Source organism: Pan paniscus, chromosome 2 (assembly GCF_029289425.2).
Source record: "Pan paniscus chromosome 2, NHGRI_mPanPan1-v2.0_pri, whole genome shotgun sequence".
NCBI classification, from domain to species: domain Eukaryota; kingdom Metazoa; phylum Chordata; class Mammalia; order Primates; family Hominidae; genus Pan; species Pan paniscus.
This window is the reverse complement of record NC_085926.1, coordinates 74456975-74480624: the sequence shown is the minus strand read 5'-3', so window position 1 is coordinate 74480624 and position 23650 is coordinate 74456975. Positions and strand designations below refer to the sequence as shown.

Below are 23650 nucleotides of genomic sequence, written 5' to 3'. Positions count from 1 at the left end.
GGACTGCAGTTAATCTCAAAGCAGATTTGGAACTTTGTGAGTTTGTGGTGTTGGATGTGGCACTTCGAGTAAGCAATTGTCATAAACTCAAGTGTCTGTCATTTCTTCTGTAGTATTTGTACACAGTGTAATATGATTTGATAGCATTGATACTGGTGGAATGGAGATATCACTGATCCCTGCATATAAATCTTGACATCCTCCATGTTTTTACAGATAAACTTATTTCAAATCATCCCCTCTATTGCAGCAGACTAAATCTTGAATTGCTTTTCATTTATACCATTTAAATCTTGACAGTTTATCAGAGTACGCATGTGAGAATCAGTAAAAGATGCAGACACTGTTGGTGTATTTTGTTCTTATAACCTTGATCATTGATTATTCCACATATTGGATGTTTTGTAAGCTTCATGGTGACTAAGAAGGCATGTGGGGAACTTAAAAAATATATTGCAAGTGCTATTAGAGTTCAACAAACATTTAAGGTTAAATACAACCCACGATTTTATTTAGTTCTTAAAATAGCAGTCTCAAAAGTATCTGTTGGTTAGTTAACTGACTCCTGCAAATAAAGTGCTCACTCAAATGAATTTAATTGACTGTTGCCTAAGTGTTAAGCTGTCTTAAAGTACTCACCACATAAAAGTGTTTTTAAATACCCCTGAGTAGGAAGTCTGTTGAAAGCAAAAGAATGGAAGCTGGTATATTTACAAGGGGTGGGTATCATTGCAGGAGATCAGGATAGGGAGGTGTTTGCCTGGTGACAGCAACAGAGGAGAAGGTTTAAGGATGAAGTATGGAGAATTAAATGAAAGGGGCAGGCCGGAACCTAGGGTGAAGTGCGAGAGCTTACAAAAGATTGAACAGAGATGTGGAAGGATCTCTAGTGCAGCAGGATATCATGGAAATTGAGGAAGCAGTTCAGGAAAAGGGAGAGGTGGAAGAAGAGGATGTCTGAGGAAAAGCCACTGAGGCTTGTGAGTAGGAAGCCTTGAATTACTGGAATGTAGGGCTTTAAGGGGGGAAGAAAATACATTGAGGTCCATAATACTTTGATAAAACTGAATTATACTTACTGACATGTACACATGTATACAGTTGACCCTAGCACAATATGGGTGTTAGTGTTACTGAACGGACAGTTCAGTAAATGAACCGTCTGCTTTCCTGGTGCATTAAAGCCAGACATCCACACCAAGTCCTTGCAGTGGGAGAAAGGAGAGTGTTTATTTGCAGGCAGCCAAGCAAGGAGAATTGGGCAGCTCACACTTAAGACCTGACCTCCTCAGTGGCTTATAAGCAAGAGTTTTTAAAGGTAGTGATAAATTTCAGAAAAGCAGAAGTTAAAGGCCAGATCGTAAGTCAGCACATGCAGGTTATACATTGGTTTGGCCTAAAAAGGTGGGTATCTTGAAGCAAGAGGAGAGGGAGGTTACAGGTCTCTCTCCTAGATGGATTCTGGCTCTCTGATTTGAGTTTGGTTGAGAAAGTGAAGCTTTGTCTAAAAACTTGGAGTCAGGAGAAAGGACTGTTAAGGTCTGGCCTGTGGGCATGACTTCCTCTGGGGCCCTCAGGAAGAAATTTAGAACCAGGAACTGTGGCCAGGGTTCAGTCCTCATTTCCCCCTTATCGGAGGTCTATAGGCCAGAGGTTCCATTTGGTAAAGGTCCCTCTTACTGAAAAACAGCTCAGGGACATATATTAACATGTTGTCTTTAGTTTCTAGAGGAGCCAGACATCTTGTGACTCCAACTTCCTTGGATATTGTTTCAAGCTATTACTATGTTCTTACTTACCAAGTTGCTCATTTACTTATCAGGGCTAGCTCAGCGCCTGGAATTTCCGTTGAAGGAACTCAAGATTTTTCTTTACTTCTATGCTTGGGAAGGCCTGGCAGGCCCCTAAGAAGGATCTCTGCCCAATCTCAATAGGTGTGTTGACCATCCCCCCAAGTATGACAATCTATGTATAACTTTTAACTCCCCCAAAACTTAACTGTTATACTTAGAGCCTACTGTTGACCAGAAGTCTTACCAATAAAATAGTCAATTAACACATATTTGGTATGTTATATGTATTATATTCTGTATTCTTACAGTAAAGTAAGCTAGAAAAAAGACAATGTTATTAAGAAAATTATAAGGAAGAGAAAATGTAGTTACTATTCATTAAGTGGAAGTGGATCATCCTAAAGGTCTTCATCCTCATTGTCTTCACATTGAGTAGACTGGGGAGGAAGAAGAAGAAGGGGGGTTGCTCTTGCTGTCTCAGGGGTGGAAGAGGCAAAAGAAAATCCATGCAAATGTGGACTTGTGCAATTCAAAGCTGTGTAGTTCAGAGGTCAACTGTATTTACATGCGTATCTGTGTGCATTCCAGGCCTGCCCATGTTGTAGATGACACAGTGAGATCTAAAGCATTTCAGGTACTTGTTCAAAGTCACATAGCTTGTTATTGACTCAGTAGAGCTTTTTCTAGACTGCCTGAATTTTCATCTAGGGGGTTTTCAGCTGCACTAAGCCTTTCATCTGTATGGTGTGTTGTACATTCTTCTACAGAAAAGAACCAAGTGGTTCCTCCTTGGTGGTGGATAAGGGAGACTGTTGATACTTATCAGCGATTGGGAGACAGATGTGTGTGTGCACAAAGACCTGGGTGTGCACTGAGAGGAGTTGAGGAGAGTTGTCTTTTGAAAATATCTCTGAAGATTTTCAACTAATAAGTGTTCTCAAGGTGAAAAGCCTTAAGTGAATGGTCAAACGCTGAACTTCCCAGGAAGGTTGGGTTGCTGAAAGGAAAATGAATTCTTACAGATAGAGCTGCTTCTAAGTCAAACAAAACTTGAGGGTTCATTGAGATCAACTGGCTAGGAATTTCCTTGACATGCCAACTGGCTTAGTGAATCAGAATTTCATTCACAGTGTAGATATTTGATATGTTCAAGCCCTGGCTGCTATGTTGACCTACCTTGTTTTTCCCTCTTGAAGACTGTACACTGCTCTTTCGGAATGAATAGTGAACACATACCAATGGTTTCTTGCGTCAAATAATTCTTGCTGATTTATTTCACCCACTACTGAGTGTTTGGGAGATTGGGTCCTTAAACAGGGTGTGCATTTCCTTTATAGTATGTGTATGCCATCTTGCCAATAATGATATGAGTTTGATGGTATGAAAATGCTCACCAGTGTGGAAAGAGGCCATTTCCTCATGATTATCAGTTGCCAGTCATTGTCTTGAAGCTTGCATGCAAGTAATGACCACTATCACTTGACCGTCTTCAGAGGTGGGCCCTGTGTGAGGTATTTTACATATGTTTTTCTGTAATTCTCATTTCAACTGTGCAGTGTCTATCTCCCACATACTTTCTATGTTCTGTTTCCTCTGAGTTTTAAAAATTTTCTTTTTGCTTGATATAACATTCAGACTCTATGGAGTGAAAAATCCTGTGGGGTATCCCTTGAGGGTCCCTTCCTCTATTAACTAGAGGACTTTTCCAGTGTTTATTCTTTTCAAACTTCCCACATACCCAACTCCCTCCCCACATCCAGAAATTCAAAGCTTGAACATAAGAAAATATTCATTTCTAAGGACCATTTCTGCATTCTGTATTACTTTTGAGGCAAAATTCTAACTCGAAAATGCTTGCATATTTTAATTTGAGAATTGGCAGAGCTCCCTGCTCTTGTTTTGTTAGGCCTAAGTTGCTGTGTGTCTTCTCTTTTCCCACAGATAGCTATGTAAAACAATTTATTTTCACTTCTCTGCATTTTGCTTCCTTTGAATATCAACCAATACTAAGTTTGAGACAATGCATAGTGAAAGAACTCTGTGGTTACAAATCTAACACTGGATACTATTTTAAATAGAGATATTTTGCATTTAAAATTATTTTGCAAGAACTATATACAGTAGAGAAAAATCAAGTTACACATGCATCCCTACATATATAAGCATCTGGTTGTGTAATTGGATGAAACTATGGGAGAAGATAGAGTCATTTTATCTTTTATGGTATTATTCTTATCATTTTAAAGCAGTGTCACGTTAATGAACAACTTTTAGAAGTTATTTGCCAACTGTGGTAAGGAAAAGTATAGCCCAGATATTTTCCTAAGGTGGCTGATTGTGTAATGGTTGCCAGTTTTTTCATTTGCCCTAAGACCAACTAATAATGGCTACAAAAACATCATATTAATTTCTTTGAAGAGTGTACAGTGAAATGGCAAATGACTTCTAGAAATGGAGAGATTGTTAGAATTTATTTCTCTATCAGTAGATAAATACATAAATGAAGATTATTCAACATCCTTTTTATTGATTCCTTGGTCTGTCAAATTGTTGACAATTATTGGAGCATATTATCACTACCATTGCATTACAAATTCAGTTGTCCAATTTTGTATCATTGTGATCCCACTATGCACATGTGATTTCATGTTAGACGGTTAAGGCTGAACTATTGGTGAATATGACATCTTTCCTCAATGTTCTATTAGTTTTGAAAAAATAACACTTTATTAAATATTAAACACTGATTTTTGGTTATACTACATTGTTGATATTTATCACTTGAAAAGAAGGAAAATAATAAACCTGATGTTGACCAAAAAAAAAAAAAGTCAAAAAAATTCTGTACCCCTAGCTGGCCATTAGACTTCCCAATGTGTTTCCAACTTCTGCCTGGCAACTAAGGAAGCAAGCTCTTGTCTTGGCATTTGACTTATTACTTTCTCTTTATACCATCTGGGCTTACTTTATTTATAGGACTAGGGGCGACAAAAGTAATATTCCTACCTGTCACTTTAATAGGAGGCAATTTATTCCTCTTAACTACAAGGACAGTTCAAAACAAACTTTTTGCACAGGCTGACCTGGGCCTCAGCTAGTGGTGAGTGCCCTTGTGAAATTATTTCTTTTTAGGAAGCTGCTCTTTTTTTTTTTTGGACTGCTCGCACAGCCATTGAAGATCCAGCCCTTATTTGTGGAAGCTCTTGAGGGCTAGTTATGGGGGTGTGAAATGGTGTGTTAACACATGAAACCATATTCCCTGAACTTTGTGACTGTTTGGTTTCTTTATCTGACAGCTTTCTAGTGTCTGCTGGCCTGAGAGAGTGGAATATGTAGGCTGCCATTTTATAAATGGCTCTGGTTAGTTACTCATTGTTTATTCTAAGCATGTGTACATTATTTGCTCCTCCAATCTTATAAGCAGGGAGGTTGTGGTGAAAGCTGCTATTGGCTGAACTTAAGGCATCAGGCAACCCTGGGATCAGTTGCTGCCATTGTGACATTGATTGGTGTCACTTGTGGACATGGAAGCACTGGTACGATTAAAGTTTTAGTCCAAAAGCACGTGAATCCTGGGAATAGTCTTTTCCTTTTTTACTTTGTTCACGGCAACATCATTCATTCTGTCTTGTTCTGAAAACTTTTTTGATTTAAAGGGCAGTCTGAGTATGTCACCCAGTAAGTAAAGGGAGATGGCAACATTTGTGTGTTTTTACGTTAGCCTTAACCTTTTGAAGCAGAGCTCCTAGATTTTGTCTCCAAATAAGTTTTTCATTATTAAATTTTTAGTGGATATTAAAATACCTTGCATGACTTCTTCACTCTATGGCAAAATAGAACTTTTCATTCTTATCCCATGAGTGTGTGTGAGCAAGTGTCTGCACACTTGCAAGCGATATTTAAGCTCAGACATATGTACAAAACGAGAGAAGTGGTATAAAGTGGAGCATAATTACGTAGATAATTATGAAGCATTGACTGTTGAACAGTGTACCGTGTGGGTTTCTGAGTGAACATCTATTTTTTCATTAAGGAATAATTTTACTGCAGTATATACAAGGCCACAAATGACATGTTTCTTTCTTTCTTTCTTTCTTTCTTTCTTTCTTTCTTTCTTTCTTTCTTTCTTTCTTTCTTTCTTTTTTTTTTTGCTTGATTATGCAGCCAAACAAATGAGAATACTCAGTGCTATGGCCATTATTTCTATTATGGGAGAAAATAAATAACAGTATAAAAGAATCTAATGCTTTTTTTCTGCCTCATGGGGTTTTTGAAAGCTCTTTGCTGCTTATTTTGTTGAGTTTCCCATTGATATTACTTTGGTGAGTAATTATTTGAAGAAGGGGTAGAAAGTAAATACTTGCTGGAGAATTGTCTCTCAATGAGAACTGATCCAGTGGGCATTATACTGATTCCCCCTTTTCCCCCTCTTTTTGAAGTTACTACCTTCCACAGATTAATAGGAACCTTTTGTCTCAGACTTAATACTTGCATTTATTTGCTCAAACCAGATAACTGAACACAGGTACCAGTATTCACAACTACCATGAAGATAACGACAATTCCATCCTATTTTTCAGGCCATGTATATAGGAGGCTATAGTGAATAAAATCCCATAGTAGACTGCTTCCCATAAATTATGATTCCTCAGTCAGAGGTAATTAAAAGTTTGATGCAACGCTAAGTAAACAATATGCAATAATAATATCAAATAACATTTATTGCATTGCCACTGCTGCAATGAAAAAATACTGCTTATCTTTGCATCAAAAATCCTATATTATAGATATCATTCCCATATAACAGTAGAGAATTCAGTGGCTCAGAGAGCTTAAATGACTTGCCTAAAGCTAAATGGAATATTAGTGGGAAAAAAAATCATGTTTATTGTGGTCCAGAGTCACTGTTCCTCCTAGTAGACATGATCTTTCCTAAAGCTGGGGTCAGCAGAATTTTTCATAACATGTGCTAGATAGTAAATATTCTCAGCTTTGTGGGCCATGTAGTCTCTGTCATAACTACTCAACTCTGCCCTTGTAATGTGTAAAACAGCTATAGACAATATATAAACAAGTCAGTGTGGCTGTGTTCCAATAACATTTTATTTATGGACATTAAAATTCAAATTTTATATAATTTTCACATGTTATGAAATGTTCCTTTGTTTGTTTTTAGAGACAGGGGTCTCACTTCATCACCCAAGCTGAAGTGTAGTGGTAAGATCATAGTTCACTATAACCTTGAACACCTGTGCCCAGCAATCCCCTGGCTTCAGCCCTCCCAAGTAGCTGGGACTACAGGCACACCACCACGCCAGGCTAATTTATTTGTTTATTTATCCTACTTCTTGTAGAGATGTGTTGAATTGAATTTCTGATAAAGTGGTATTATACTTAGGTGTACCTTCAAGACTTTATGCCTTGAAGGATAAAGGGCAAAAATATTCCAGGAGGAAGAATGACATAAATCAATCCAAGATATGTTATTTGATAAACCAACTTATTTTGCAAGTAATTATATGTGAATTTCTTGCTGACATCCATGGATGTCTTACTCCCTGTAGGGCTGTAGTCTATGAATATGGAAATTGTGCTCTGTCAATATGGAACTGCTGAATTGAAGATTGCTAGACCTTTGATTTTTTGTTTGTAAGAAGGTGAAATTTGACTTTAGGCCTAAATCTCTGGATTTTTTTTTAAATGAAGCCATTCAATTTGAAGGAAGTGTTTTCTCCCCTCCTGAAATTCTTTGATCCAAATTTAAGAAGTGTTCAAGATAGATTTGGCCCAATAGCCACCATCGTGCAGCTCTGCAAACCTAAATTCCCAGTATCTATGATAGGTCATATACGTATCATATGATTGTAGAATTTGTGATTTGCAAAAACTTGAAAAAAACAAACTAGCCCAGGTTCTATCTGAAAAGCAGACCCAAAGCTCAAACTGAGATTAAGGGACCGAGATGTGGAATGTGTCCAGGCAGCCAGCAGGTGACTGATTTGAATCCTAACTTTGGAAGATTTAGATTAAAGTAAGAATTGCTTGTTGATTACTTGTTAACTAAATTCATAGCTTGCATAAATGATTTCTCATAGATTTGGGGATATTTTGCCAAAAGATACATTCCGTAGGAATAGTAAGGCCTTTGCAAATGCTGACCCTTCCTGAAGGTAACTTTAACCACAGTAAACATTCTTAGAGATTTGAGTAAGTGAAACACCAAGCAGAACTCAGCATTTTTGTTTTGTTTTGTTTTAATGTCTCAGGCAGCTGTTAGTTTCAAACAAGTCATTAAAATGCAGAAAAGGGACTTTAGTTCAGCACTCTGAGGTTTGCCAAAGATTACTATTAGGGTGCTATTGCTGTTGAAAGTGCTATTTTTGTATGTCCTTTCATGAAGCTAGTCCTGTCTTGTACCTGTACTGATGGTACTCAGAAGGGTGTGCACGGGGTGTAGATGATCAAGAATCTGCAAACTGCCTAACAGAAATAACTGCCTCTGTAAGGACACAGTGAAGGTGTTTCATGAGAGTCATAGACACATTCACTGAATTCGCTTCCGTTATATGTTCATATTTTTATGTAATGAATTGTTTTATAGTTGGATGCATAAATTACAGTTGGAGTTAAGTGAATCTGATTAGGGTGGTCTCAGGAAAGTCCAAAGTCTTTCTGTGATCAGCTATAACATTTTGTAAATTAAAACCATCTGCAATGATGCTTAAGTAAACACACCTATAGACCCAGGGAGATTCCCAGACAATTGCTAATTTACTAAGTTTTCATATATATATATATGAAAACTTATATATATGTATATATATGTATATAAAATAGGTATGCTAAGAGGTTAGAAGTGTGTGTTAAATATGGTCACTATCTTCTGAAAGTATAAAGCCCGGGGATGAGGGTGATAAGAGTGAAAAACAAGTACATGTAATATATTATAGGATAATGATGTTGTGATGAGTAAAATACACAAACATTGTTCTAGGAATTCAGAATGAGGAACGATTACTACAAGGGAGATAATGAGGGAGGATGAATGAAAGAATTGAGAGCAGAGTTTCCTCAGACTTCCTTACACAATTTGGTGGCTTCTCATACATACTGCCAAATGCTTCTTCCAAAACGGTGGTACCAAAAAAGTATAGAGAGATTCCGGTTTAACTCATCCTCTCCAGCCCTGTGGGTTACTTATTTATAATCTGTGCCATTATTAAGGAAAGCAATAGGAATTAAAAGGAAGCCGGGCACAGTGGCTCATGCCTGTAACCCAGCACTTTGGGAAGCCAAGGTGGGTGGATCACGAGGTCAGGAGTTTGAGACCAGCCTGGCCAACATGGCGAAACCCCGTCTCTACTAAAAATACAAAAATTAGTTGGGCATGATGGCGTGTGCCCGTAATCCCTGCTACTCAGGAGGCTGAGGCAGGAGAATTGCTTGAACTCAGGATGTGGAGGTTGCATCACTGCACTCCAGCCTGGGCAACAGAGTGAGACCCCATGTCAAAAAAAAAAAAAAAAAAGAAAGGAAAGGAGCACCACTTTTTTATTCAGAGTGCTTAATAGTCACTTAGAATTAGGTGATTTAGCAAATGCAAAGTGTGTAATACTGGGCCTAGCATCCCATGTTTATTTTCCCTCCGCAGGTTGACATTTTAGAATGTGCATGTGTTTATTAACTAAGAATATATAATGAAGAGGGATTTTGTTCCATACTGTATAGCTCTAAGAAACAATGCTTCCGAAAACAAAATAAAATATGTTTTTGTTTGCCAACATTTTTGGCAATACACAGTATTTCTCTTCTCCCTGAGGCTACAGAGGTAGCAGTTCAGTAGATTTGAGGAGGGCTCTCTTGTCTTTACTGTATCTTGGGCCCAGTGATACTCTTTCAATTTTTAAGATGCTTATATTTTTTCTTACATTGCCAAGGTTGGTTTCATTCCTAAGAAAAGGAAATGAAAGAAATATCTTACAGTTGTCACCCATTCCCTCCTAAAATAATCTGGGGCACTGGTGGCAGGAGAGAAGGTTTCTAGACCAAAGCTTATCAAATTGGGGATAAGAACCCATTGATGTTGTGATGATATGAACATAGTAGTAGTTTATGTCTAGCATTTTAAAAAGTAGGATAAAGCACATCAGATGGAATAGAATAGAGTAGAATAGAATATAAAGGAAAAAAGTTAACAGTCCAGCATGCAGTAAGGATTAGTATTATTTGAAGAAATCTTTTTATCAGTTGTATGTTTACTTTATCAGTTGTATGTTTGTCAGTTGTATGCTTACTGTCTACAATTAATCATGATGATAATTACATTTTTAATTGTGAATCAATTAAAAATAAGTTTAACAAATGTAAGCCTAGGCAACTCTAAGACATACCCCAATCTCCGCACCCCATAGTTCCAGATGCGTTTTGGGGAAAGTTGTTGTAATAGTCCGTTTTCATACTGCTATTAAGAACTGCCAGAGACTGGTAAATTATAAAGAAAAGAGGCCTAATTGAATCACATGGCTGAGGAGGCCTCAGGAAACTTACAATCATGGCAGAAGGCAAAGAAGCAGCAAGGCATTTCTTCACACGGTGTCAGGAAGGAGAAGAGCCGAGCAAAGGGAGAAGAGTCTCTTATAAAACCTTTAGATCTCGTGAGAACTCACTCACTATCACTAGAACAGCATGGGGAAACTGTCCGCATAATTCAGTTACCTCAACACATGGGGATTATGGGGATTACAATTCAAGATGAGATTTGGGTGGAGACACAAAGCCTACTCATATCAGTTATCCTTTCTGTTCTGCTTCCTTAGACCTTCATATCTTACCCCACAACCCAACTCAATCCCTCTCAGTAGTCTGGAAGTATAAAATCAGGATCCTCACTTAAGAAAAGAAACAGGGAGGCCAGGCGCGGTGGCTCATGCCTATAATCCTAGCACTTTGGGAGGCCTAGGCGAATGGATTGCCTGAGCTCAGGAGTTCGAGACCAGCATGGGCAACACAGGGAAACCCAGTCTCTACTAAAATACAGAAAGTTAGCCGGGTGTGGCAGCTTGCGCCTATAATCCCAGCTACTCAGGAGGCTGAGGCAGAAGAATTGCTAGAAGCCGGGAGGCAGAGGTTGCAGTGAGTCAAGATTGGGCCACTGCACTGTAGCCTGCGTGACAGAACAAGACTCTTTCTTAAAAAAAAAAAAAAAAAAAAAAAAGAAAGAAAGAAAAGAAAAAGAAACAGGGAGGGAGAAGTAGATGGTGTTTATACACTCAGACATTTACAAACACAGTGCTGGCTTCTGCTTACTAAGGTGGGGGCAGGAATAGAGTATGCTCTTTTCTACTTTATGAGATTACAGCTGTAAAATACTACAAAATACAATCATTAAGTCGTATTAGTTCTTTTTTTTTTTTCTTAGAGATGGGGTCTCACTCTGTTGCCCAGGCTGGAGTGCAGTGGTGTGTTCATGGCTCACTGCAGTTGCAAACTCCTGGGCCCAAGTGATCCTCCCATCTCAGCCTCTTGAGTAACTGGGACTATAGGCATGCACTACTGCACCCCACTAATTGTTATTTATTTATAGAGATGGAGTCTTGCTATGTTTCCCAGGCTTGTCTCGAACTCTTGGCTTCCTGTGATCCTCCTGCCTTGGCCTCCCAAAGTGCTGTGATTATAGGTGTGAGCCAGCACACCAGGCCTAGTATTAGTTCTTAATAGCTTCTCCATTACAACTAATTTACAAAAGGAATTCTTCATTGGATAATTATTTGCTCATAGAAACAGTGACCTTGAACTAGAGTTTGATATGAAACATTCTTTCTAAGATACATAAAGGGAATTGTGTCTGGTCCTAACAGGCCTTGACCTGAACCCTTTGTTAAAGAATAGAAACTGTTAGAAATAATGGGTTCCATAATAGAAATGAAATCATCTCTATTAAAACTTTTGAAAGTAATGTGTTAAAGAAATATTTTAAAAAGAGTTGATTAATGCACTCTTTTCATATGGTGAGTGAGAACCTTGTGAATTTGCACATTTCAAAAATGTACAATGAGTATAATAGAAAGAGGGAATGTAAGTGTTGTTTTTTTTTTTTCAGATAAATGGACCATTGACTGTGTTCTCCTGGTGTATTGTACACATTGCATATTGCATCCAACAATGGCATTCTAACTTTTTTTTTTAATCATGTGGGGTTGCTATTAAGCTGTCTAGCAAGAAAGGTATAATTATGGTCTGAGAATTATAGAAGGATGTCATGGAGGTTCAAAAACATTAAAGCTCACATTCATAAAAAGAAAATAGCATGAATTTAAATACAGAAAGCTATGAAGTACTTTGAAAACATTTTAATCTCCCAAGACTCCAACCCATCTCCTCCCCCCCTGTTTTTCTGCCAAAAACATTATGTCCTGCACTATAACTATAAATTAACCCTTTCATTCAACTATAAAGAACATTTCAACAAGCAAAAATATAGCCGTTGGATTTAAACAGTATCAACATAAAACACTGGGCACTTTTAGAAGTACTCTCAAGTCCTCTTCTTTTATGGAATTATAGTACAGACTAATGTTAATCAGTCCAGTGAAATAGATCATACCTTTAAATCAAACTCTGCGATTAATTTATGAAAGCAAAGTGCCAAAATCAAGATACTTAACCTTAAACACAAACCATTTTGTACATATATTTTTATATGTGTGGACATTTTTGTGTTTCCTTAGGCAGGTTGCAATTAGAGGATGAATGCAATTCCTGGTAAAATCTCCATGCTTTGAAAGGGCTCTGCCATTCCAGCGAGCAGTATTATTTTACTTGAACATTTATTTCTAGGTCCTGTGAAGCTTAACCAGTCCCTGTCAGTTCCAATTCCCTAATTATTGAATGCCACTTCCCATGCAATGAGAAAAATCATGTAGTGAACTATTAATTTCTCAATTTAAAGGGTTTTCATCACTTTTATTGGTGTTATTTTGCTATCATACTCCAGGTGCATGCTATACTCTAGCACTTTTTCTTTTAACTTAATTGCTTGCTAACATTTCCAGATGTGGAAAACAGACACATTAGTTATTCCTAATAAGTATTTTATTTTCCTTTCTCATCTGAAGTGTATTATATTACCTTTTCCTTTTTTTCTAGAGCATTGGTTACAGTATAGCTTTTAGCTGCAGGTGACAAAATGCATTAGAGGTTTGTTTTTCCAACACATGATGTTTGGAATTATGTGGTTCATGTTGGTTCAGGAACTCAAAGATGTGAGAGCTCTGGGTTGCCTTTTCTGTAACATACTGTGTGTGTGTGTGTGTGTGGTGTGTGTGTGTGTATTTATGCACATATATAAATATATATTTTATACACACACACACACACACACACACACGTATAGTGTTCTCCCTCATGGTGTCCACTTGGTCACAGTAGTTCCCAGCATTCTTTCCTCATGTGAAAATTTCCATATCAAAAAGGAAGCAAAGCAAGGTCAGCATTTTATTTACTTCAAAACAAAATCAGAGTAGAGACTTTTATCTAGAAGTTCTTAGCAGGTTAACCCATTGTTAAAGGTTGAATCGTGCTGCTACCCCACCCCCATCCCCAATTCACATGTTGGAGTCTTGAACTCCAGTACCCTATTATTTGAAAATAGGGTCATTGCTAATGTCATTAGTTAAGATGAGGTCATTAGTGTGGGCCCTCATCCATTATGACTGGTGCCCATATGAAAAAAGGGGAAATTTGGACACAGAGACACACATAAAGGGAAGATGATATGAAGAGAGATACAGGGAGAAGATAGCCATCTACAAGCCAAGCAGAGAGGTCTGGAACAGATCCTTCTCTCACAACCCTCAGAAGAAATCAACCCTGCTAACACCTTGATACAGACTTTCAGCCCCCTGAACTGTGAGACAAAAAATTCTGTTTTGGAAGCCACCCAGTCTGTGGTACTTTGTTATAGCAACCCTAGAAAATGAATACACCCTCTTGGGCTTTTAGTGGTCTCATAAGCCAATCTCCCCTGGCTACCCTGCTTCCCAGCCGAGAATGACAAAGAGTTCTGGAAAGTATCTCTGGAGCTTTCAGTCTCCACAGTGAAAGGCTGACTCTAAGGGCTGGAAAGAAGGGCCGGTGATAGCTATTGAGTGGACTACCAGCAGCATCTGCCACAGCCAGTTTTTCACATGTGGCACATGTCTGGCATTCAGATATTTGTTAAAGAAATGAAATATTCTAAGATCGAATACTTTATCTTCCTCTGACATTGGAAGCATATAAATGGAATTTTATTTTGGTCTTGTTTCTTTGGCATTTTCCAGCTTTAAACTACCATCGCCAAAATAGAAGATATCTCATTTCTAAAAAAAGTTTCCATCTTTTAAAAGTTTTTTCCTAAAGAATAGTGGGACCTAGAATATAGATCTTATTTCATTGGCAGCATATGATTTTACTTTCTTTGACCCAGGCTAGAGCTCATTCTGTTTGGGTTTGATGCCTTGTAAGTGCACGGAATATTCCTTTCTAAATTTATGTCCTCTTACATTCTGTCTTTAATTGCATTGCCTACCCTTACACCCTGTTGTGATTTACCCTGTGTTTTGAAATGCACTGCTGGTTTTTGTTTTCCATGTAGATATGACATAAATCAGTAAGGAAAAACAGGATGTGCTTTCCTGTTCCCTAGGAATTTCAGATACCATCATTGTCTTTTAGGAATCTCATTTCTTTTAGTAGAGTGATGCAGCTTGCCCAGAATCCCTTGTCTATGTTTTCTTTGTCAGTCTTCATAAAAATTGTATAGAGTATGACCATTAGAATTGATCATCTGCGGTTTGATCTTTTACGTGACATTACCTTAGGAGCTCATAAAGCTTGTACTTACATTCAAAGGCAGTTATTCCTTGTTGCCTGTAGGTGTTAGGGGGGAAAAATAACACCTTAGGATTGGATTTTTGGACTTATTAGTCCTGTTCGGAAGTGTGATATGCCCCTTATTTTAGGATGTACATTTAAAATGGAGCTTTGGAACCAGGCTAGCATGTCAAAAAAATGCCCCTGTCACAAAAAGTAAAGTTTAGCATCAATCTGAATGTTACGTTGAATCCATTAGTTAGGCAAAAGGCCCCCTTCTGTTTTCAGACAGGGTGCTTTTTACTGGTTATGAATAGCTGTGTGAATAGTCAAGGCTCTTGTCTTTTTGAGGATCAAAATTCATTTTGAAGAAAATGTTGGATAATTTCTTTTAGATTAGCAGAGACTTCAGAATCTATTCCTTTTAAGTTTATATTGCTGGCAAGAGACTAGAACATAAAACCCAGCATCTCTCATCACCTATTTCATTCCCGTGAAGCAAGATTGAGAGGCCTTGTCTCTTTTCTGAGTATGAAGCATGCACTGACCTGTCACGTTTGATTATTATTTTGTACTTACTTTTTAAGAGGCGTTGGAGGCTCCCAAATGGCTGCTGATGGCCTGAAAGCCTTTAGGAGCCTTAAATTTCAGAGATGGCAGATATGTGCCTCATAGGCCGTTAACTCCTGCGCCATCAGGAAATACTGAAGTTGAAAAAGCAGGCTGTTGGTTAATTTTCACCTCTGACCATATTGAGAACAGTGTGGCTTCATGGAAAGGGAAACAAACCAAGAATATGAGGACTAGGGTTGATATCAGGTCTTTCACCAAGAAACTCTGTTACTATGGTCAGGTCATTTAACCTTTCTAGGCCTCACTTCTTCTGGGGAGGCCAAACCACGTGCAAGGTGAGAAGATGAGCTCTGAAATTAAAATCTTAGCTTTATCAATCACTAGCTGTAAAATAGTATCTGCCTCATATAGAGTTATTATGAGGATTGTTTCATTCATCTTATTCATTCTACAGACAGATATTGAATATCTACTGTGTTCTAAGAGCTGAGTATACAGCAATGAATTCGATACAAATAAATAACAAACACATGCCTAAACATGTGTAGTGTTTATGTAGAAAGATCTCGTGAGGTTGTGAGATGTGCTTTGATATCTGTGACTGGTGGAAATGAAGGGTGTATAATGACTTTAGATGAGGGAGAATGCGGATGGTCACATTTAAGCTGAGAAGGTGACATTTATGCTAAATTCTGAATGACAAAAAGAAACCAGAACACAAGAAGAACAAATGTGTGAGCCCAGAAGTGACACGAAGCTCAGCATGTCTGAGAAGCAGGAACAAGAGCAGTGTGGCTAGACCTCAGAGATCAGGAGCTGGGGTCAGGGGAGATTGAAATAGGAGAAGCAAAGGATGTAAATAGCTGCTTAGTGTGCCTGGCACATAGTTCATGGTGCCTGGTTCAATAAATGTTAGCAAATTAGTAGTTATTATCCTTCTCTCAAAAGGATCTCAGAAGAAAATGCTCCTAGTAGTTTAACATTTTTATTTAAAATTAATAGTGACTTCTGGAGAAGCCATGTAGCATCGTTTGGGACATGACTTTTATTAGATAATGATAGGATGGGCATTTGAGTTTTTATTGTGACCACTTGGAGGAAATTTTTTGAACACCTCTCTTTGCCTTTTTCGTTTAAACCACTGCTTTCTTATCTCTACTAACCTTTCTTCTTTTGGTTTATCTCCCCAACTTTCCTGTTATTTCCAAATTTATACCATTATGTTAATGCATTATTGCTTTCAAGCTGTACATACATCAGAATTTGTCAGAAAAAAATGATGCTATCCCATCTCATAAATAATGAAATATATGTTATCAGAAGTAAATCAGAAGCTATTACACTAGAAAAATGTTAGGAAATGTTCACTATATTTACAAATATTTGTAAAAAGACATATTTTTGACTTTCTAGGGCAATAAATTCAGTTAATAGAACAGAATGGCATTTTTGTTTTTACTTATTATTTCTATTCAGTGAATTGGTTGAGGGGCAAAAATGAAGAAAATAGCAATATTGCCTCTTTTAAATTAGGAGTGTTAGTAGCAATTTTAAAATCCATTTCTTCTGGAAGTTGCTCTTTCCTAAAAAGGGAAACGGAAGCTTTTTTTTTTTTCCTTTGGCAATTTCCCCTGATAGATGAAAGTAATGATCAGGTAAAGATCAGAGACTAAGGGGGATAGCAAGCTGCTTTCTTAAAGGATGGTGGGGATTAGTAAGGGCTAATTGTGTGGTGATGTTGTGGTGCAAAGTTGCCCCGAGTCAGCTGAGCTGTGAGCTTGCCCTTACTTCTAACAGTCTTTGAGTTCAAGAAGTTTCCAAACTATCCTCATTTTTGATAATTTGCTAAAAGGACTTACAAACGTTGCTGAAAACTGTTATACTCACAGTTATGTTATTTACAGGGAAAGTTTCCATTCTAAAATCAGCTAGAGGAAGACACACATAGGGCAGAGTCTGGAAGGTTTCAAACGCACAGCTTTTATTGTCCACAGGACATCTGACCCTTCCCGTATCAATGTGTGACAATACTCAAGGAGTATGATAGCCAACCAGGAACTCGTTGAGCCTCCGTGTCTAGAGTTATTTATTGAGACCTCATTATGTAGGTGTGACTGACTGGTTGCACATGTGGTTGAGCTCAGTCTCCACGTCATTTGATACCACGTGACCCAAATTTCTCACCCTTAATCACATGGTTAGTCTGTCTGATGTGGCCAGTTTCCAAGGCAAGACTATTGGGTGTGGCTGGCCACACCCTAAGATCTAGTGTGGCCAGTCCCCATCCTAAACAGACATTTCAATCAGCTATGGCATAGATTACCTCCTGGAAGCTGAGGGCAAAGATCAGACCTAGGGTAAGGCCACATTCCTTACATAAAGAGTGAGAGAGTATCCCTGCACGGACTGTGGAATCCATTATTCTAGAATGTGTGTTTTACATTCTGCAATGCTGTGTGAACTTGCTCATGCCACCTAACCACTCTTAGGCACAGCATTTGTCTTCTGTTGGGAATAATTATGGCATTTACCTCACAGAATATTCTGAGGATTAATGAACACATTTGGGCACACAGAATTTACTTTAGAATTTCAGCTTTAGCAGCTGCTATTTTTATCATTTCAATGATTATTTTAATCATATTGTTATTTTATTGTTGTTACACTTATGATAAATATTTTTATTAATGTAAACTGCTGTTCGAAGTAGCCAAAATGCCAGTTCATTGTTTTAGGGCCTTTTTTGCTGCTTCTTGATCTCGTTTTCTTTGTCTGACTTTTCATGGATTCTTTGTCTCTTAGTCTGTTTATTCATTCTCTGAGTTAATAGAAACTCCTCTGTAATTTTGCTGAGCATTCCAAGCAAAATAGGAAAGTAAAGAGCTTTTTTTGGGGGGGCGAATTTGTTTGTTTTCAGAAATGCTATGGCAATGATTATACAACTGCAGTCCCATAAGCATTTGGTGGTGGTATTATCTTGTTCTTTTTTAAACACGTAGTACAATAGAGAGATTTGTTTTTTTTTTTCTGTATGTGGAAATTCTCCTCAGAGCACGTTCAAGTTCTCTTAGCCAAAGTAGAAACATCTTTAAAAAGACACTTGTTCAGTGCTGTATCTTTCTCTTCAATTTGCTAGTAATAAAATGGACATCCCACCAAAATATTGAGTGTTTTTCATTCCAAATGGAAAAATAACATAATCAAGCTTAAGGTTTGCATGCCAAGCCGATTTTATGAAAATACTCAGGTGTTGAATTCATTTTGAATTCAGCTTTAGTTTGGCAAAAAGGCTACGACAAGAAAGACTTGGTGTAATAGTTTATTCACCAATCTACACTTAGATGTAGTTTGTTGTAATAAAAAGTAATTGCTGCGGTATGAAATGATCTTAATATGGCAATATTTTTCATACCAACGTTAGTTCTCATAGAGGTGGTACTATGCTGTTGAGTGGGTTAATTGATTCCCTTTAACAAAACAATGTCTACAGAGCATTTTGCTTTGTATGCAAATGGAGCAGTACTAGAATTTTTAGTTCCTTCTTTTCTTCAATACTGGAATGTAACTTTTTACAATGCCTTTTGCTGATTATTATTTTTTGGATGTCTCCCACCCATATAGGTGAGCTTCTCTTACAAGGCCCTGTATTTATCAAAGAACCCAGCAACAGCATTTTCCCTGTTGGTTCAGAAGATAAAAAAATAACTTTAAATTGTGAAGCAAGAGGCAATCCGTCACCTCATTACAGGTACAGTGAAAAGTTTGAAAATTCAAATAAAAAAAAATAAACACACTTATGTGGCGATTGGGAATTTTTTTTTTGCTTCAATATATTTATGCCATCAGTAAGAAAAAAATACGTGAGGCTATAGTTGTATGATATATTCAACAGATTTAATATATGAAGATTTAAATCTATATGTAGCATATACTTGATTAATTATTGATCATGGCAGAATCCCTAAAGTAAATAATGTCTTTTCATTGATGTATAGTGCAATTTAATTTATAAACTTGGATTTACATGTACTTGTCAAGAACACATTCATTGTGGGGATGAAATTGTGTTTTAAAGTTAATTTGAAATCATAGTTAAACAAATACTTCTGTGTGCCACCTTTTGTCTGTTTACCATTTTACTGGATATGTGCTTGGAGGTTCAATAAGTATGGAAGAATAAAATGTATTCTTACCAAAGTCATTTTAGTGATTTTTGAAGAGAAAACATATTTCATTTGTTAGATGTATACCAAGTTAAAGTCTATATTTTTAAGATTATATAAACAATTGCTCTTCACTGAAAACTTTCAAATATCATGCAAAAGTATAAGGAAAAAAGAAAAACAAATCCATACTCCCACCACCTTAAGAAAAAAATATTGATATTTTGGGGATGATGATGGATTATTTGGATCAAATGGGTATTTGTATTATTAAATAACCCAGGATTAATCATTTTTACTCTTAGGAGTGCTTGGGAGACCCACTTTCATGAAGAGATGAATTATTTATAAATTACATGCTGCATTCTTATAAGTGGTTGAAAGAAAGTATTCAAGACACCTTTAAAACAACACGCTCTTTCATGCAATGTGAACATCTACTATGAAAACCCCATTCACATTATTAGTTTGCTTGACAAAACCTTTTCTATAATCTGCACAATAAGCAAACTTCAGCTAGTATTAATAAAATTTTAAATGTTTAGAGTTGTAATTTAGATCTTATTGAGCCTCTATTGTTCTCTTAAACTATATAAATAATTGAAGCCAATAGTCATTGGTAAATTGGGTCAAGATTGGGGTAGAAGGTAGGTTTTGTATTTTTGCATCTGGAAGTAATCAAGATCAGTCTCTTTCAACAATATTTAACAACATATTTATTGGGGCCCTATTGTATACTTCAACAAAATAAGCATTATAATTCCAGGTTACTGATTAGAGTTGGCAAAGATGAGAAAAAGTTTTTCTCTGCCTCTACCTCTTTCTATAGAAATAAGAAAGTTATTTAATAAAATCATTTATAAAAGGAAGAAACTATTTCATGAACTAGTTCCATTAATCAGACATAAGCATATGCAACATCTGGAAATATTTTCTTCTTATGGGGAAAGTTGAACAGATCAGCTTAACAATATTTTTTTCCAGCATGTTTGTAAGGCATTCTAACACCTTTTAAATGCATCTGTTTGTTTCTCCCTGAAATGAAAGATTATTCTCATAGACATAGCTGTAAATATGATAAAGCAGCCATGTGAATGACTCACGTGTGGGCTGTTTTTCTGTTGTCAGTAAAGTTGTATTTCCTGGTGTTTATCTTACGAATAATTTGGTGATAAATGTGTTCACCTGAAAAGTTGTCAAGATACAAGATTTAGTCATATAGGAATGTATTTCTAAATGAATAGATTAATTGTTTGTATAGTTTTATCAAATAGCCAAAGGTCTTGAGCTTAGACATCCAAAAATAACCTTGTGTAGTAATTATGTCTTTAAATAACAGGTGCCTATTGTAATGCCATGGAGTCTGTATTTAAATATATTGATAACATGTAAAATGTTGATAAAGAAGTTTCACTGTTTGCATAGTGATCTTGTTTTATTATACGTCCTGGGATATCATCCTGGCATTTATATGTTGCAATTTTAACAAAATCTGTTACTGAGACTAGGAGATGTGTGATTTCGGCTGATTTATTAGTTTTAGGTTTGATAAATGAAGAAATTTAACATGTTTGGTATTGTTTGATGATTTTTGGTTTGTAGCCAAATAGAGCAGATACTTTCATTATAACTTTAAAAATTTTCTAAAATTAAGATTTCTAACCAATATAAAATTTCACTTAAACTAAAAGTTTATGACCACTAGAAATTGAGACCTAGAAAACACAAGAGAAGCTCGTTTCATTCTAAGAAATATCAGACTTTGTTTTAACAAGAAACAACCCCTTGTTATTCATGTTATCTGAGTAAGAAATAGATTGTGCCACTGCAGTAAATGGGATATGGAATAATGTGGATTGTAATGACAAATTTATCTTTTTAGATGACATCTTTATTTTTGGCCTATTTTTTTCCTACCTTTTAATTTTAATATTCAACTAGGTAATATTTCACATTATTCTTTAAAATGGTTCAGAATAAAATATGCTTGCCTATTCCTATTTTTTATTGTCCTTCAAAAATCACAAATAAATACTATAAATATATAATGACATCGAGGACATAAAAAGGAAGAATATGGTGGATCTTTTTACATGAAGTCAGAAAAAATATTTTTTAACATATATAATCATAAATATAAGCAGATAGGGAGACAGCCAAGGAGGAATATTAAGGAGCCATGTGAAACCACTTGTTAAAGGCAATCCAAACATGTTTTTAAGGATTCAGAATAAAGTTAAAGAATCTTGTAAAAGAATGTCCTTTGAAAGACCAATCCTGCCTTATAGACTGATGCCAACTTGTCTGAAGAGTGATCTTGTCTTTGTTTTTATCCCATCAGGTAAAAAAGAACTCTTAACTGGCCATGTTAGAAATCCAAAAGTTCAGAAATTCTCAAGAGAAATTACTCGTCTTAGGATTTAATTGAGGATTTTATTCTTTCTTTTGCAGTTCCCTGCCTGAGCCCCAAAGCCTATATTTAAAGGTTAATTAGTATTCAATCTCATTGTAATTGCTGATAGTGCTGAAGGAGGTTACCCTGAGGAAGTATTAATACTTTTTCTAAATGGGAAAGATTTTCTTCCACTTTTTGTGGGGTTAGAAATGTCCAATCAACTAATGCTAAGATGAAAGACCACAAATAGGAGAATCCCTGGTCGCTGCTGCTGATGCCATTTAAAGGGGCCACTTGTTTCAGTGAGATTGGGGTAAAATAGGTACATGCCAACAGGGACCAGGCAAATAACAACTTTGAAAGAGGATGGCCTGCCTGAAGAACATATAGACATATTGAATAATGACTGGAAACTGTCTATCATTCAACCCTAAGCCTATCATTATGTGGTCATAACTGCTTCTCAGCACTGGCCAATTGTTACCATCTAGGAATCCTGGTCCGGTATTACCAAAGCTTTCTAAGAGAGTTTTACAATTTAGATATTTTCATTTTGGAATCTCTAACTTTACTGTTAACTCTGTTTTTCTTTTAAAACATAATGTAGACCAAAAAAGGTAAGTCGTAAGTCTGAATGTGGCCCATGTGGGCCTTGTGTTTCCAACTTTTAGTCTAGCTCAAGACTTAGAGGTTTGCTGTCCAATATGGTAGCCAGTAATCACATGTGGCCCTTGAAATTTAAATCAATTAAGTTGAATTAAAAATTCAGTTGTTCAGTCACAGAAGCTTCATTTCAAGTGCTTGGTAGCCACGTGTGGCTAGTTGCCACTGTATTTGACAGTACAGATGAATATGTCTAGGCTTGCAGAATGTTTCAGGTCGACCCCTGGGCCCACAACTCTTTTCTATAAATGCTTTCATTTTTCTCTCTTCACAAGGAAGTAAACAGAACGTTATTCTCTTTCAGCTCTATAGGAACAGGTAAACAATTTTAATAGAGTGTAAGGAATCTTGGATACAGAAGTTGTAAGGGCTAAATATCATTGCAAAGTGGAGGTCTTTCCTGGCCACAGTTGCCCTTAAACATGGTTGTCTATAATGGAGTCACATCCTGCACATATTTAATTTACTGATAGTCAACTGAATGCATTTAATTTACTGATAGTCAACTAAATGCATTCAGTATAAGAAAGAAAGGGAAAATAAAATAATATGCTAATTTCTGCTAACCATTTATTCAAGGAGTGGATGTAAGGAAGGGAAGTCTGAGTTTATTTCTTGTCTATATATTGACACAGTAATATATATCTAGGCACACAGAGTACTATACATAGTACTGTATTTGGTGCTATATATATATATACACACACTATGTGTATGCTGTCAATTCTATATACATATAGTGTTCCATTTTTAGAATATATAGTACATATATAGTATATGTGCTATATGCTAGTCTATCATAATATAGCATATATATGACATTTTAAGCATAATTTTGATTATATGCAATTTGTCCCTTACATATTTCTTATTGCTATGTAAGATCTGATATCATTGTTATTTTACTTTTATGTGTCAAGACGAGTTATTGTTCCTCTAAATTATTTTGGCACTTAAAGAAATGAAATCCTTTTTGTCAGATTTATAAGTCCAGTTCGCTGTGTTCATGCTCAAGTTCAACTCCTTTCCACATCCTGGCTTCTCCAGCTGGTGAGCTCTGGTCCCCACACCCACAATCAGCCACATTTGAGAGTAATGAAATAGTCACATGGTGGAATGAAGACAAAACATAAACACACTAAAGAATATCTACAGTGCCTGAGGCAAACAGAGGTAGATACACCTCTTACTGGGCAACTTAAACTTGGTTG

The 23650-nt window shown here is 36.6% G+C and overlaps 1 protein-coding gene across 3 annotated transcripts in view; it reads left to right on the top strand.

The window, feature by feature from the left end:
• The window catches only part of CNTN3 (contactin 3), a 358712-nt gene that overhangs the window by 96178 nt on the left and 238884 nt on the right, over positions 1–23650 (top strand). For all 3 annotated transcript variants that reach the window (XM_055110140.2, XM_063602820.1, XM_057301830.1), the window contains one exon: positions 18840–18966. In XM_055110140.2, the coding sequence (XP_054966115.1) occupies positions 18840–18966 (127 nt within the window). The remainder of the gene's footprint in view (positions 1–18839; positions 18967–23650) is intronic.